Source organism: Prunus persica, chromosome G5 (genome assembly GCF_000346465.2).
Source record: "Prunus persica cultivar Lovell chromosome G5, Prunus_persica_NCBIv2, whole genome shotgun sequence".
Lineage (NCBI taxonomy): Eukaryota > Viridiplantae > Streptophyta > Magnoliopsida > Rosales > Rosaceae > Prunus > Prunus persica.
In genome coordinates this window covers 10,078,645-10,094,179 of record NC_034013.1, presented here as the reverse complement: position 1 = coordinate 10,094,179, position 15,535 = coordinate 10,078,645, and the positions used below count along the sequence as shown (strand labels likewise).

The 15,535-nt window shown below is 43.4% G+C and overlaps 3 protein-coding genes across 3 annotated transcripts; all 3 read left to right on the top strand.

Annotated features, from left to right (window-relative positions):
* On the top strand, positions 210–3,335 carry LOC109949340. Its single transcript, XM_020564744.1, has 3 exons — positions 210–621; positions 1,633–2,469; positions 2,674–3,335. Exons 1-3 carry the CDS (start codon positions 210–212, stop codon positions 3,333–3,335), a joined length of 1,911 nt encoding a protein of 636 aa, XP_020420333.1.
* Positions 9,599–10,625, top strand: LOC18777414 (dehydration-responsive element-binding protein 1F). The gene has a single exon (XM_007210927.2). The coding sequence runs from the start codon at positions 9,646–9,648 to the stop codon at positions 10,366–10,368; it is 723 nt and encodes a 240-aa protein (XP_007210989.1). The 5' UTR covers positions 9,599–9,645; the 3' UTR covers positions 10,369–10,625.
* LOC18776845 (ethylene-responsive transcription factor ERF027) lies at positions 13,927–14,497 on the top strand. The gene has a single exon (XM_007210543.2). It carries the CDS (start codon positions 13,955–13,957, stop codon positions 14,495–14,497), a length of 543 nt encoding a protein of 180 aa, XP_007210605.1. The 5' UTR covers positions 13,927–13,954.

The following is a 15,535-nucleotide window of genomic DNA, read 5'->3' as shown; positions in this document are numbered from 1 at the left end:
AGAATCAGGACCAAGTCGAGGGAATCCGTCCGGAGGTCTCTCCTGAAGAAGGATGGAAGCCCGAAGAGGACATTGAGCTAGTACCCCTTGATCCTGACAAGCCAGAGAGAAAAGCGCGGATCGGCTCGCGCCTAAGCCATGAGGAAAAGATAGAGCTTGCAGCCTTCCTCCGAAACAACAAAGACGTATTTGCATGGTCGCCATCCGACATGCCTGGCATCGATCCCCAGATCATCTGCCATCGCTTACACGTCAACCCAGCCATCAAACCTGTAGCGCAGAAGAGACGTAACTTCGCCCCCGAGCGGGTTGCCATCATTGAAACTGAGATCGATAAGCTTCTAGCTGCTGGTTTCATCGAAGAAGTCTCCTACGCAGAATGGCTGGCGAACATTGTTCTAGTGGCAAAAAAAGATAAAGGTCTGTGGAGAGTGTGCGTCGACTACACCGACCTCAACAAGGCATGCCCTAAAGACAACTTTCCACTGCCTAGAATTGATCAGCTCGTCGATTCAACTTCCGGCAACCAACTGCTAAGCTTCATGTACGCCTACTCCGGCTACAACCAAATCATGATGCATGAAGATGACAAGGCTAAAACCTCTTTCATCATCGAAAGAGGTACATACTGCTACAAAGTCATGCCCTTTGGGCTGAAGAACGCCGGAGCAACCTACCAAAGGCTGGTGAACAAAATTTTCAAGGAGCAAATCGGCAAGACTATGGAGGTCTACGTAGACGACATGCTAGTCAAAGCTCCCGAGCGAGCAGACCACATCAAGAACCTTGCCGAGGCATTCAGCCTACTCCGAAAATACAACACGAAGTTGAACCCGAGCAAATGCACGTTTGGAGTCTCGTCCGGCCGATTCCTAGGATACTTAGTCACCCAAAGAGGAATTGAAGCACATCCAAATCAAATCAAGGCTATACTCGACATGAAGTCACCTGCCACAACAAAGGAGATACAAAGTCTAACGGGTAGGGCGGCAGCCCTCAACCGATTCCTCTCAAAATCTACCGACAAGTGCAGGCCATTTTTTAAAGCCTTGAAGAAAGGACATAGGGACAAGTGGGATGACGAGTGTGAAGTAGCTTTTCAAAACTTGAAAACCTACCTCACTTCACCTCCCTTACTCTCAAAACCGATACCAGGCGAAGACTTGTACATCTACCTGGCGGTGTCCGACTCAGCTGTCAGCTCAGCTCTCATCCGAGAAGAGCTGGGGGCACAACATCCGGTATTCTACACATCAAAAGCTCTCCTTGATGCAGAGACTCGCTATCCGAAAATGGAGAAGCTCATTTTTTCGCTTGTAGTTTCCACGAGAAAACTAAGGCCCTACTACCAAGCACACCGGATAATTGTCATAACAGAATTTCCTTTGAGATCGATCCTCCACAGCCCCGACGCTTCTCAGCGACTCATGAAATGGGCTATCGAACTCAGTCAATACGACCTCCTCTACCGGCCGAAGACTGCTATAAAAGCCCAAGCTTTAGCAGATTTTGTTGTAGAGTTTACTCCGACAGCCGAAGAAGAGAAGATGGTCACGAAAAGCAAGGAAAAAGCAGACGACACCTCCCCTGCCGATTCAAACCTACCTAACGACATGTGGCAATTGCATGTAGACGGAGCATCAAATCATAAAGGATCAGGGGCAGGCGTCGTCATAATCACCCCAGACGGAACCTTGTTGGAACAAGCCATCACACTAGGCTTTTCTGCGTCAAACAACAAGGCAGAATATGAGGCATTGCTCGCAGGACTGCGCCTAGCAAAAGAACTGACGATCAAGAGATTAGCCATCTACTCAGACTCCCAGCTGATCACGAATCAAGCCTCAGGCGAGTACATGGCAAAACATCCAAGAATGATTCAGTACCTCGACAAAGTCCAAGGACTTTTGAAAGAATTTCCTACTTTCACCATCCAACAAATTCCACGGGCAGAGAACACTCATGCAGATGCGTTGGCAAGCCTAGGATCAGCGCTGGACAGCCAGTTCAGACGCTCCATCCCAGTCGAACACCTTGACCGACCAAGCATCGATGAAATAAAGCCAATCGACTCAATGCAGATCGATGAAGACCCCAGCTGGCAAGACACCATCATCGACTACTTGGTGAATGGAAATCTGCCAATGGATAAGTCCGAAGCTAGGAAGGTCCAACAGAAAGCCGCGAGATATTACATGCAGGGCGACAAGCTCATTCGCAGATCATACTCCGGCCCTCATCTCACTTGCATAAAGTACCCTCAAACACTTGAGGTCCTTTGCAAAATTCATGACGGCGAGTGTGGCAACCACTCTGGGGGCAGGTCACTCGCCCAGAAGGCCCTAAACGTAGGCTATTTCTGGCCTACTATGCGCCATGACTCTACTGAATATGTCAAAAGATGTGATCGCTGCCAACGGTACAAACCAGTTCCTAATCTGCCTGCCGAAGTCTACCATCCGCAGAACAGTCCGTGGCCTTTCATGCAATGGGCCATCGACTTAGTAGGCCCCATGCCAACGGCACCTGCCAAGAAAGAAATGATGATCGTCGCCACTGATTACTTTACTAAATGGATCGAGGCCGAAGCTCTATCCTCTACTAAAGAAGATGATGTGGAACGATTTATCTGGAGAAATATTATCTGCCGGTTTGGCTGCCCACAATCACTAGTCACCGACAATGGCTCGCAATTCATCGGCAAGCAGATCACTGCCTTCTACAAAAAGTACGGCATCAAGCAGCATTTATCTACTCCAAGATATCCTCAAGGCAACGGCCAGGCCGAGGCATCCAATAAAATAATATTGGACCGTCTAAAGAAGAGATTAGAAGGCGCCGAAGGAAAATGGGTAGATGAGCTCCCTGGCGTACTATGGGCTTATCGCACCACCAAGCGAAGATCAACTGGCGAAACCCCGTTTTCCCTCGCCTATGGAACTGAAGCGATCATTCCTCCTCACATCACTGTCCCCTCAATAGGCATCGAAGTGGGCAGTATTGAGCAGAACTCCGAGCAGATGAGACTCAACCTTGACTTACTTGAAGGCGAGCGCGAGAAGGCCATTGTCCGGGTCGCCTCCTATCAACAGCGGTTGAAGTCTTACTACGATAAAAGAGCCAAGATCAGACAGTTTCAACCAGGCGACCTTGTGCTAAGAAAGGCCTTCATCACTGCACAAAGACAAGGGTCCAATAAGATGAAACCCAATTGGGAAGGCCCTTACATAATTAGCCGGTCCGGGGGCAGAGGAAGCTATACGCTTGACACCATGGAAGGGAAGGAGATTCCGCGACAATGGAACGCCTATCATCTCCAAAGATACTATCCATGACGCTTCCTGCTCAGTCCCCAGCAGACGACTGAGTACTGCACATTTCTGAAAAAGAGAAGCAACTACTGCAAATTCCAGAATGTGCCACAACAAAAGACAGTTGCCCATAAGGAGCGTCCTAAGGGAGACGCAGGGTGATGACAAAACGCGTCCGTTTGGAGACGTAGCCCGCTAAAAAAGCGTCCTAAGGGGGACGCAGGGTGCGCCAGGAATTTCCTAAGGGAGATATCCAGGTTCCTATCCGTTTCCTAAGGGAGGCAGGATAGTCACACAGTTGCCCATAAGGAGCGTCCTAAGGGAGACGCAGGGTGACGACAAAACGCGTCCGTTTGGAGATGTAGCCCGCTAAAAAAGTGTCCTAAGGGAGACGCAGGGTGCGCCAGGAATTTCCTAAGGGAGATATCCAGGTTCCTATCTGTTTCCTAAGGGAGGCAGGATAGTCACACAGTTGCCCGTAAGGAGCGTCCTAAGGGAGACGCAGGGTGACGACAAAACGCGTCCGTTTGGAGACGTAGCCCGCTAAAAAAGCGTCCTAAGGGAGACGCAGGGTGCGCCAGGAATTTCCTAAGGGAGGTATCCAGGTTCCTATCCGTTTTCTAAGGGAGGCAGGATAGTCACACAGTTGCCCATAAGGAGCGTCCTAACGGAGACGCAGGGTGACGACAAAACGCGTCCGTTTGGAGACGTAGCCCGCTAAAAAAGCGTCCTAAGGGAGACGCAGGGTGCGCCAGGAATTTCTTAAAAGGGGGTCACCATGCTCTCTGCGGGAAATATCCAGGTTCCTATCCGTTTCCTAAGGGAGGCAGGATAGTCAAAAAAGTTGTCCATAAAAAGCGTCCTAAGGGAGACGCAGGGCGACGACCAAAAGCGTCCTTCGGGAGACGCAGCCCACAAAGCAGCATCCTAAGGGGGTTGCAGGGTGCGCCAGGAATTTTCTAAGGGAGGTATCCAGGTTCCTATCCGTTTCCTAAGGGGGGCAGGATAGTCAGACAGTTGTCCATAAGCAGCGTCCTAAGGGAGACGCAGGGCAACGACCAGAAACGTCTTAAAGCGTTTTCTGGAAAAATGCAGAATACGCCCGGAGTCCCTCAAGGGGGACCCTGGCTTTTGCCAAAATTCCAAGGGAAATACACAGCAGGACACTAACCGGTAACTCAAGCAGTTTACAAGACAATGTGCAAATTGAAGTTGAAAAAATAAAGACTGAAATTTCCATAGTAAAGCGACCAACCGGCCAAGTTCAAACAAAAAGAAGATGGTCAAAACAAGACCAATTATTCTAAACAAAAGCTGAAAAGAAATAAAGAAGTCTTCGTCTACTCCGAAGCGCCAGTAGGAGACCCCTGATCTGCAGCCTCTTCAGCGTCCACCTGATCAGCCACGCTCTCAGCAGCTCCACATGCATGATCTATGACGTCTGCCACCACCTCATCAGCTGCATCATCCTCTGCTCCATCTTCTTCAGCTGCTGCCTCTTCAGCCACCTGCTCTTCAGCTCCTTGGGTGTTCGCAGCATTAGCCTCCTCACCTTGCACATGGGGCAAGTCAGGATAGAGCATCTCGATGTCTTCATCTCCAATGGCATAGAAGGGATCATATCCAATTGTGCAGTCCAAGTAGCCCAACTTGTACGCATCCATGACAACATCGGACTTGGACTCTTCAGCAGACTTATGATAGGCGTGAAATCTAGCCAAAAGCTTGTCATAACTATGAGAGATGTCGGCATTCTTGCGCTCAAGGCGGAAATAAGCATCTTTTCGACTTGCCAAGTCAACAGCAGAAGAGCTCAGCTCGGAATCTTTCTCAGTAAGGGAACTCTTCAACTCAGATATCATCGCCCGCAAATCAGACGTCTTCTTCTCATAACGAGTCTGCTCGGCAGAAAGCTTGCTAGCCAGCTCAGCATTCTTCTTCTCCAACTCACTAAGCTGAGCAGAAGAGGGGGCAACAGCAGACGACGAGTTCCGGATGGTCTCCGCAGCAAAAACCACTCCTTTTTGAAGCAGATGAAATGTCGCTTCTCTTTGTTTTTCCAAGGAAAGACTTGAAAAAGTACCGAGATCACCAGCCTGACGGACTTGGTCAACCAGCTCAGCACAAGCGGATGGACTTGATAGAAAGTGCGTCTTGAGCAGATCAGACACGCCCGCATCCCCTGTAGGGCTAGGCTTGTCCACCTTTGGATCAGCCGCTGATGTCGCAGAAGAACTTTTTCCCCGAGCAGATGACTCTCTCGCTCTCTTAGCCTCTGCCAACCTTACTTCCAAAGGAACTGACGACGAGGAATCAACTCCACGCTTGACTGCTTGTGACTCAACAGTTGGATCATGATGGTTGGATGGATGAGCAGACCTCGCACATCGACCTCCACTCTTCGGCTGGTGCAAACGACCCGAACTTCGGAGAGGAAAATCAGCATCTCTTGGCTTCTCAACAGGTGACCTGGACCGTGCACGAACTACGTCGCGGAGCAGATCACGATCTCCAAACTCATCAGCGAGAGGCTTAAGGGGAACATCCCTAATGTTGCGCATACCACCAATCTTCCTGCTATTTGCACCAACAAGATGTTTGACTCTGGCAGATGACGCGGGAATAACTCATACTTGGGTTTTCTCAGCAGAAGGGAACCTTGGCTTCTTCCTCAACGGAGACACATTCCTCGCCCGCAAAGAAGTAGCTGGAGTTCTCGAAGACTTGACATCGGCCTTCCTTTTTGGTGGGGGTTCAGCAAAGCACTCATCCTGTTCAGCAGATAGATCATCAGGGTCCGGACCATTCTGCTTCCATCTCTCGACATCCTCGGCAGGGGACAGACCACCATCTTCCTCTCGATACTCGCTCAACAGCCAGCGCCACTCACGAAACTTTTGGGGGATGTTCAAAGCACGGTGGACCTTAGCCATGTCAGGCCCAAGCTCCAATTGCTTGCTGATGTCACTCACTACAAGCAGAAAACAGAAGTTAGTCAGCCACACTTGAAGAAACTCAAATAAAAGGAGAACAGATCATAGATCACAAAAAGACACACCATAGCAATAAGTGATAGGAACAAAGGGGCCGTCGCCAACGTCACCCTCCCAGCGTCCGCTGACTTCCAACAAGTCGTCATGCCAAGCGTGATCTCCTTGACTAAGACCGTCGAACAGCCTTGACCTGTAGACGCGAACTTGGGCATACTGCTCGAAGTGCCTCACTTCAAAAAAATGAAAGAACTCTCGCACCGTCAACTCCAGCGTAAAGAAACGGCTCAGATTCTCGAAGCACATGATCGCCCGGTAAACATTGGGAGTACTCTGGCTTGGAGCACACCCCATGGCGCAGAACACCTCCTTGAAGAGCTTTGACAGCGGGAATTTGAAGCCCAGTGAAAAATAAAAAGGACGGAAGGTAATGATCCTAGCACCAGGATCATCCGCATCCTCGAAAGAATCGTTTTCAGTCCGAGACCTCAATAGCTTGATCTGCACATCATCTGGAATGGCAGAAGCGAAAGCAGCCCGCCATTTTTGGAACTGAGCGTCGGTCGTGACTCGGTGCAAGTTGGCCACGAACTTCTTGCTCGGCACTACGGAACCTCCCCACAAATACAAAGGCACCTGAGAGCTTGGAGCCTTGCTACCGTCTCTGGAAGACATGGTTGGTCAATGAACAACTACAAGAAGAGAAGAAAATTCTACAAGTTAGAATCCCAAAAAAAAAAAAAAAAAAAAAAGAAAAAGGGCTGGCAGAAAAAAAAAAAAAAAAAAAAAAAAAAAAAAGAGCAGCCCAGCATGAGCAGCCCGTCCATCTCTCCAGCCCGAGCCCAGCACGCGCGCGGCCCAATCCTCCAGCTCCTGCACGCAAGGCCCGCCTGCTTGGCACTGGCCCATGTCGCACGGCCCATCTCTTCCTTGCCCAAACGCCAGCAGCCTGGCCTGCTTGCCCAGCGCAAGCCCACGACGCGCAAGGCCCAGCACCTTTTCTTCCTCAGCTCCGAAGCCCAGCGCCAGAATCTGCCTTGGGCTTGTCTCTTCCAGGCTTTTGCTTCAGGCCCAGCACGCATCCACTCCAGCCCAGCCTAGGCAGCTCCAAGACCAGCATATGCCTCATGCTCCATCAGATTCCAGCATGAATTCCCCAGCTATTTGTCCATTATTTCTCACGAATTGCAACTCATGCTGGACCATCTCCGTGCTGCAAAATAAAAATAAAAATATATATATACATACATATATATTTTTATAGGCTCGACTTACTTGGGATGCACGGCAACTCCTCTCCTCAACAAGCAGTACAAATTCTCCAAAATCTTTCTCAAGCCAGAAGGTAGAGAAGTTAAGTTTGCGATATGAGAAAGAGTGAAGAGAAGCCCTGTATTTATACAGGTTGGACAACCCGGGTCAAGAAGGAATCACAAACTCATTCCTACTGGGAATCCAACTCCAACAACAGTCAGAAGCCTACACCAATTGGAAATCCAATCCGCGAAGGAGTCCAACTCACATAATAAAGCCCAGACACAGTTGGAGAGCCCGAAAAAAATAATTTCATCTCCTACATGCCACACAAGCGCCATGCAGAAGCTGGGGGCATTTGTGGGAGCATATATTTTCGTCTCCAATCAGGGCACGCCACGTGGAAAAGAAGATTATCTCTTTAATTAATTAATTAAATCAGTTTATCTGGCTAATTAATTAATTGGGATAAATATCTTAATTAATATGATATTATCTTTATTTAAAGAGATAATATCATTAATTAAGATATTATCACAATAAAGAGAAGATAATATCATTTAAATCAGATATTATCTTCTTAAGAGATAATGTCTATTTAATTCAGATATTATCAGGCACATTCCTACGAAACCCTAGCCCTGAGGCTCCTATAAATAGACGACCTCATTCATCATTCAAGGGACATCTAAACCTACTCCTTATACCCGAGAAATACCCGAAGCTCTCTCTCCCTCTCCACTCTCCATATTTTCTCCCCATGGCTCCGGCCACCACACACGGCTCCGGCCACCCGGTTTACACCCTACATAAAACTCCGTACCCTTTGCTTAGCTATTGTTTTCCTATAAACACTCGAACTAACTTAGGCATCGGAGGGCCTTTGGCCAACACCCCCCGGGTGTGGTCTATTTACTCCAGTCTTTTTTACAGGAATCGAGGAAGAGAGAGAAGGAAGATCGAAGGTTAAAGGATCTAGAAGCGAATATTCTCCCGTGAGATTATTTGCACAAACAAGGACATCAAAGTAATTTAATAATCAAAATTAAATTCAATAGGGCAGCTGTCATTTTTTGAGTTTTTTGTTTGTTTGTTTATAGAAGTTAAATGGTGTAGAGTTATCTATATTATTAGTGCTAAGAATGGGTATATGACTAAAAAAATTTTTTTTGTGGTCAACTTGCACTCCCTTTTTTTGTTATAATAGCTTGTGCACGTGTTATAAATAGACGACAATGTTAATATTTCCCATTTTAAAAAATAATATTAATAAATATTCAATTATATTATAACATGTAAATAAATTATACACGTGACTGTATTACTGTATTAAATTATAGTACCAGTAAGGTTGTAATTAGTGCGAAAGAAAGATAAAATAAAAAAAAATATTGCAGTAGCCCGCATGAGCTGAGGTGAGGTGTGAGTGGAGCCACGTAACGCACACTTCAAACACACACAACAACGTGTCAATTTTGAGTAATAAAACCACGTGTGATTAAAAAAAACACCCACTTATTAGTTTCGTAAATTTAATTTGCTTCCGACCCAAAAACTAACCTCAGTGTGTTTTACTGCCACGTGGCAGAGCCAAGTCAAAGCAATGTTTTTTGCCTCCAGCTCCCGATGAATCCCCCTTGGTCAATTTACTTGCCACTCTAGGGCACCTTCTAAATGAGAAACCCAACCCTAAACTTGAAATGTCTCTGACTGAGAGAGCAAGTATTTTTGTATTTTTTATTTGGTTTTACCTACAGCAACCAATTTAACCGGTAACCAACAATCAACGCTTTAGATTACCCCACATGCCCCAGCCACTCATCCAATGGTCTATAATAAGTGGCGCATCAGTGCGCCTGGCGCACTGTAGAATTTTCCGCCACTCTAGTAGTAAAGCCGCATTTCGAACTGGCCCCACATGTCTCTTTCCTTAGGCTCCTTCCTTAGACTCCGCGTTTACGTGTCCACACTTGGGCCGCAACTGCCACGCAATCCCCAATCTATAAAAGTCCCTCTCCCTCACTTCCAATTTCGGCTCAAGAAACTCAACCAAGCTAAAACACCAAACCATTCATACATATCTTACACTAATGAACAGGTTCTTCTCTCATTTTTCTGACTCCGTGGACCAGCCCGAGTCAAGTTCGTTGTCCGACGCCACAGTCACGACTCTAAGGGCTTCTTGGTCCGACGAGGACGTCATATTGGCGTCGAGCCGACCAAAGAAGCGAGCTGGGAGGAGGGTTTTCAAGGAGACCAGGCACCCTGTTTATAGGGGCGTGAGGAGGAGGAACAATGACAAGTGGGTGTGTGAAATGAGAGAGCCCAAGAAGACGAAGTCCAGGATATGGCTCGGGACTTATCCGACGGCGGAGATGGCTGCTCGTGCCCATGACGTGGCGGCATTGGCGTTTAGAGGGAAGCTTGCCTGCCTCAACTTCCCTGACTCCGCTTGGAGGCTGCCCGTGCCGGCTTCCATGGATGCAATGGATATTCGGAGAGCAGCCGCCGAGGCAGCTGAGGGGTTTAGGCCGGTGGAGTTTGGTGGAGTGTCCAGCAGCAGCAGTGATGAGAAGGAGAGAATGGTGGTGCAGGTGGAAGAGAAGAAGAAGAAGAAGGATAGTGTGAAAATGGAAAAAAGTAGAAGCTTGAGCTTGTCCTATTGGGATGAGGAAGAAGTGTTTGACATGCCAAGGTTGCTTGATGACATGGCTCAAGGCCTTCTTCTTACTCCACCTCAATGCTTAGGTGGCGACATTTGGGATGACATGGGAACCGATGCTGATGTCAAATTGTGGAGTTTCTCCAATTAATAATCAACGTTTATTTGGAAATATTGAATATAAAAGGTATATATGAGAAAGATATTTTTAGTGGAGATAGATATTTACGATTGTGTACAGTAGAAAAGTTTACTAACTGCGGATTCATTGAATTGCTTTCTCTTTACTGGGTTCCTTGGCTGCTCACTTTGTTTTGTTGGCTTCCTTTGTGTACCTATTGGTTTTGACCGTTGTAATTTGATTTTCATTCTTTTTATATGAATTGAAAGCTTTTATGTGTTTGGCAATCCACAAAACTTCATGCAATTTTTATTTTGTTCTGAGGACATTTTCTATTGAGAAGGGTGATGACATATTAAATTCACACATACTACATGAATACTAGGACTAGAATTCAAGACTTTACCTAAGTGAGTAAATACTCTAAACCATTTCACTAGTGGCTCATTTACAACTTCATACAATTTTAAAATCTAAATACAGGACACATTAGAATTTTAAAAAGTTTATAAGCGTAAAAGCTCAATTATTGGAGATATTTTTTAGTACTACGGTGACATTGACAGAGTTGATATACGTGGTGTGTACCATAAGTGGATTTAAGTCACACTATTAACATCTACGCCAATTATTGTTCAAATCCACACTATTGAATTAATGCAACTCACAGTTTATTAATAATGTATTAAAATCTCTAGACAGAGATGTATATTATTCTTTTCTTTTTCTTTACCATAAAGATCCGACAATAGTACATCTGAAAACCTAATTAAATATTAGTTTTATTGAAAAATGATTGCTCCTGAGGTACCCAATGAAAGGAAAGAAAGATCCCTCATGTTCCCGTAATACTGTAATGCTATTACCCAGAACAGGAGGACTTCGATTGAGGATTCCATTAAAGGAAATTGTGGCTAAATTTAGGTGCAAAATCATGTGAGGGACACACAGGGGCCCAGCTTTCTGAGAGCCATGCCTAAAATAGTGCTTCTTTTTTGGCTAAAATCATTATATATTGTCAAAATATCTCCAACAGATTATATTTTAGTAGACGTCAACATATTCATTTGGCTACCCACTATATGTTCACCGACTTTCAGGGATAATATTATTTTATTATTTCAAAGATAATGATACGACACATGTAATAACATTTTCACATGGCATATTAGTCAAAAATAACAAAACAGTATTATTCCCTCACAATTATAATTAGAGCTGGCAAACGGGTTGTTTTTGCGAGTTACCAGACTCAAACACGACCCCCACAAATTCGTGAATAACACAACACGACTCGTTATGACTAATGGGTCGTTTTTCAACCCGTTTCACCTGCTTAACCCATTTCACCCATTCAAAAAATAAACAATATTTTTTAACAAATTATTAAATGAAAACACCTCAAATTAGAAATATAATAAAAATAAACCTGAAATCCTTAAATAAGTCTTACACATTACACATTGGTAAACAAAAATACTCTTAGACAATGTGAGTTTCAAATTAATCTCAATTAAAACAAGTTTTAAATAAAATGTTAAGGAGAAAAGGAATAAGTCTAGAGCCTCCTCCACGAACCTAATATCAAAACTTCAATCCTCCATGAACATAATCTCAAAATTACAATTTTCACCAATTATGCAATCTCACTGTAAGGAAAAAAAACACAACAGCCAAATATGAGAAAAAAAATAAAATTATGAAGGAATACAATATGAATAAAATATCAATTATTTATCATTACCTTTTGTTTGGATCTAGAGAGAAAGAGAGAGTTTTTGTTTTTCTTGAGAGAAAGACAGAGTGAGTGCAGGCACTGAAGAGAGAATAACAAAAGTTTCAATTCAAGCTAGGTTATTTTAGAATGAAAATCACAAAAGTGCCCTTGCTCTTAACGAGTTAACGGGTGATTCGCGAATGATACTGACACAACTCGTTAGCTTAACGGTGACTAACGGGTCCACCCGTTTTTAACCCAATCCATTAAGCTCGACCCAAATACTGTTATTTTCGTGCGAATTCATATCGTGTTAATGGGTTGTGTCCGACATTACCGGTTCTAATTATAATAGGACATCATATATTCTCTATAGCTATAGCTTGGCTTGCAGCTAATTCTAATTAATTTTGATCAGAATAGTGATGCTAATTAGCTAGCTCCTTATTTTTTGGGCTGGTCGAAGAGCTCCTAATCAACAGAAAAGCTGTGTGTTTAATCATGTCAAATCAATTCACCTTTGTTTAGTGATTGGAATTTAAATGCTTCCAAATTTCTTTCCGGCCTCCTTCCTCCCTCCTCTTGGTAATTACCAAGTTCAACATAGCAATTTCAGCAATAACCTGTTATAGATATAAGGGATTTTTGAATGTGGATAGTTTTGGTTTTTAATCTAATCTTCTATAGATATAACTACAATCCCATGATATGAATTGCAGAATATAATAATTTGCATGGTAAATCAAATCAAATCAAGTAAATCAAGACAATCTACTACACTACCAAAATTTCATAGAAATTAATCACAGATAACTTACGAATGCAACTTATGTTATTTGATTTCAGGATATTCATTAACACCCATATATCAACTCTAGGGGGTGCAATTTGGATTGGAAATTCTGATTCCAACCGATTCTGATCTAAAAATTTCTTATTTTGACAAGTCCAAATCAATTAGGACATCCGAGAGTTTCGAAATCCAAAAATTCTAAAAAAATATTGGATTGGAATTGGAATGTATTTCAAGATTCCAAAAATTTTGAATTTCATAATATATTGAGGTTTAAATCTTAGACTAAACATAATGATTAGTTTCATGTTGAACTAAATACGATTTAACGACGAAATAGATATAGATGAGTTACTAAATGAAGGATAACAACATCTAAGTAATAGCACATGATAGTTATTTTAGCTTTCCATATAAGTTTTCAATTTTGAGCCAATTTTAACATTTCAAATTGTTGGACATGTTTAAAATTTTCAACTATTAACCGAAAATTTCCAAAAAAATTCTGAAATATATAAGTTCCATAATTTTCCAAAAATTCCTAATTTTTCGAATTTCTGGAAAATTACAAATCCTTGTAGTATGTTTCTTTTTGGATAGAGCTTATGAATTATGGTAACTGGGAAGGCCTGGGGTATATCCCCACTAAAAACACCATGCAATTGCTAACTGGCACACACAAATTTAATTGCCAAAATTGTATCATTTTTAAAGCTTCGACAAATATCAAGTGGCCGTGCATGCTAGCTACCAATTTTGAGCGGGCCCCTTCCTCTTTCTCTCTTCCAATAACACCTTCCTTCCGTACACAGTCGGACACTCCCTACACACACCCTCTGCAATTTACATCCCTACCTATCTATATATATACATATCATGGCTCACCTAAATCCACATACTCACTAACTTTGCGACAAATATTTGACCAATCTACAAACCCCTTGACCGTCCTCCTCCTCAGCCTCCTTCACCACACTCTCCTCTCTCTCTCTCTCTCTCTCCCCCACCACCAAAACTTGTTAAATTACCAAAATACCCCTCCCTCCCCTCCACAGGAGTACTGCTAGAGCACAGGTATATAAAGAATCAGAAATTGCCAAACCACCATGGCATCAAACCCTTCCCGGAAGCAGTCTAGGTACCATGGAATCCGGAGTCGGGGCGGAAAATGGGTGTCCGAGATCCGAGAGCCACGTAAGACTAGACGTATATGGCTTGGGACTTTCCCAACTGCGGAGATGGCTGCAGCAGCCTATGACGTGGCCGCACTCGCTCTCAAGCGCGGCGATGCTGTTCTCAACTTTCCTAGCTCCATGGACTCGTATCCTGTGCCAGCATCCACGTCTCCACAGGACATTCGTAGTGCTGCTGCCGCTGCTGCAGCAGCAGCAGCACTACAAGGGAATGAGGAGCCGGATAACAGTCTGAAGCTCATAGAGAAGAAGACGAAGTACGAATACGATATGATGATGATGAGTAGTACGAGTTTGGCGTCATCTGTGGGAATGGATGAAGAAGAGCTTTTCGGGATGCCAAATTTGCTGGCGAACATGGCAGAGGGAATGCTTGTGTCTCCGCCGAGACCGTCTGATTATCCTGACTCGTCCGGCAATTCAGACGGATTAGATAGTCGTCTATGGAGCTATTGATTATTAGCGTTACATATGCTTTCTTAATTTATAAATATGTATATACATATATGACGTGGTCAGTTATATATATGTATATTTTCAAAATGCTTGGTGCTATATTTTGTTTGTCTTTTTTCTTTCTGTTTTTGTCGCTTTCACAGTAAATATTATTAAAATTGAGCGGGGTTTCTTATGCAATTGTTCCAATTTTCTTTTTGTTTTTATCTTTAAAATTTTGAAGATACAATTAATATAGAAACTCCTGTTTATGAGATTTGAATGAAAATAACAAATTTTTAATTGAAAATAGCAAAACAGTGAAATCCCGATTACAAGTAAGTTTTTCCGATGAGATTTCGATGGAGGCAACAGGTTTTTTGCTATAGTTGCTATGAAACAAAATAAAGTGTCATATAAGACGAAAAGGAAATTATGTGTTGATAAGGACCATCCAATTGATTATAAGGTAAAGTTTTCTCCCAAGGCAGAAGATCCATATCCATTATTGGTTCAATCTTGGGATGCTTTGCGTCAGTCACGTCACTTGTCTTTTGTGGTCCTTAAAACAATGACGCAATTATATTATGTTAAGTGGTTTGAGAGTTTAGGGTTTATATTAACAAGATAATCAAATGAAAGTCTTGTAAACCTCAAAACGGTGCCTAATCTGGTTAATTTAGGTCGGCAAGTAACACACTAGTATATTAATTAGCAGACAAAAAGAAAAAGAAAATCCATGTACTTATATTATTACAAAGGAAGGAAACAAAAATATAAAAATAAAATAAAAAGAGGGCGTTTACAAAAATAGAAAGTACCAAAAATAGAAATTCTCAAAAATAGAAATTCCCAAAAATAGAAATTCCTACAATTGGTAATTGGTACAAAATGCAAATTCCCAAAAGTAGAAATCACTTCATTATAAAAATACTAAAACATATGGTGATTAAAATCAACTGAAACTTAGTACTAATATAAAAATACTAATTGCGTGGCTCATGATTCATGCAAATTATAAAAAGTAGAAATGACATTTGTGGTTGCCAGTCCGCCATG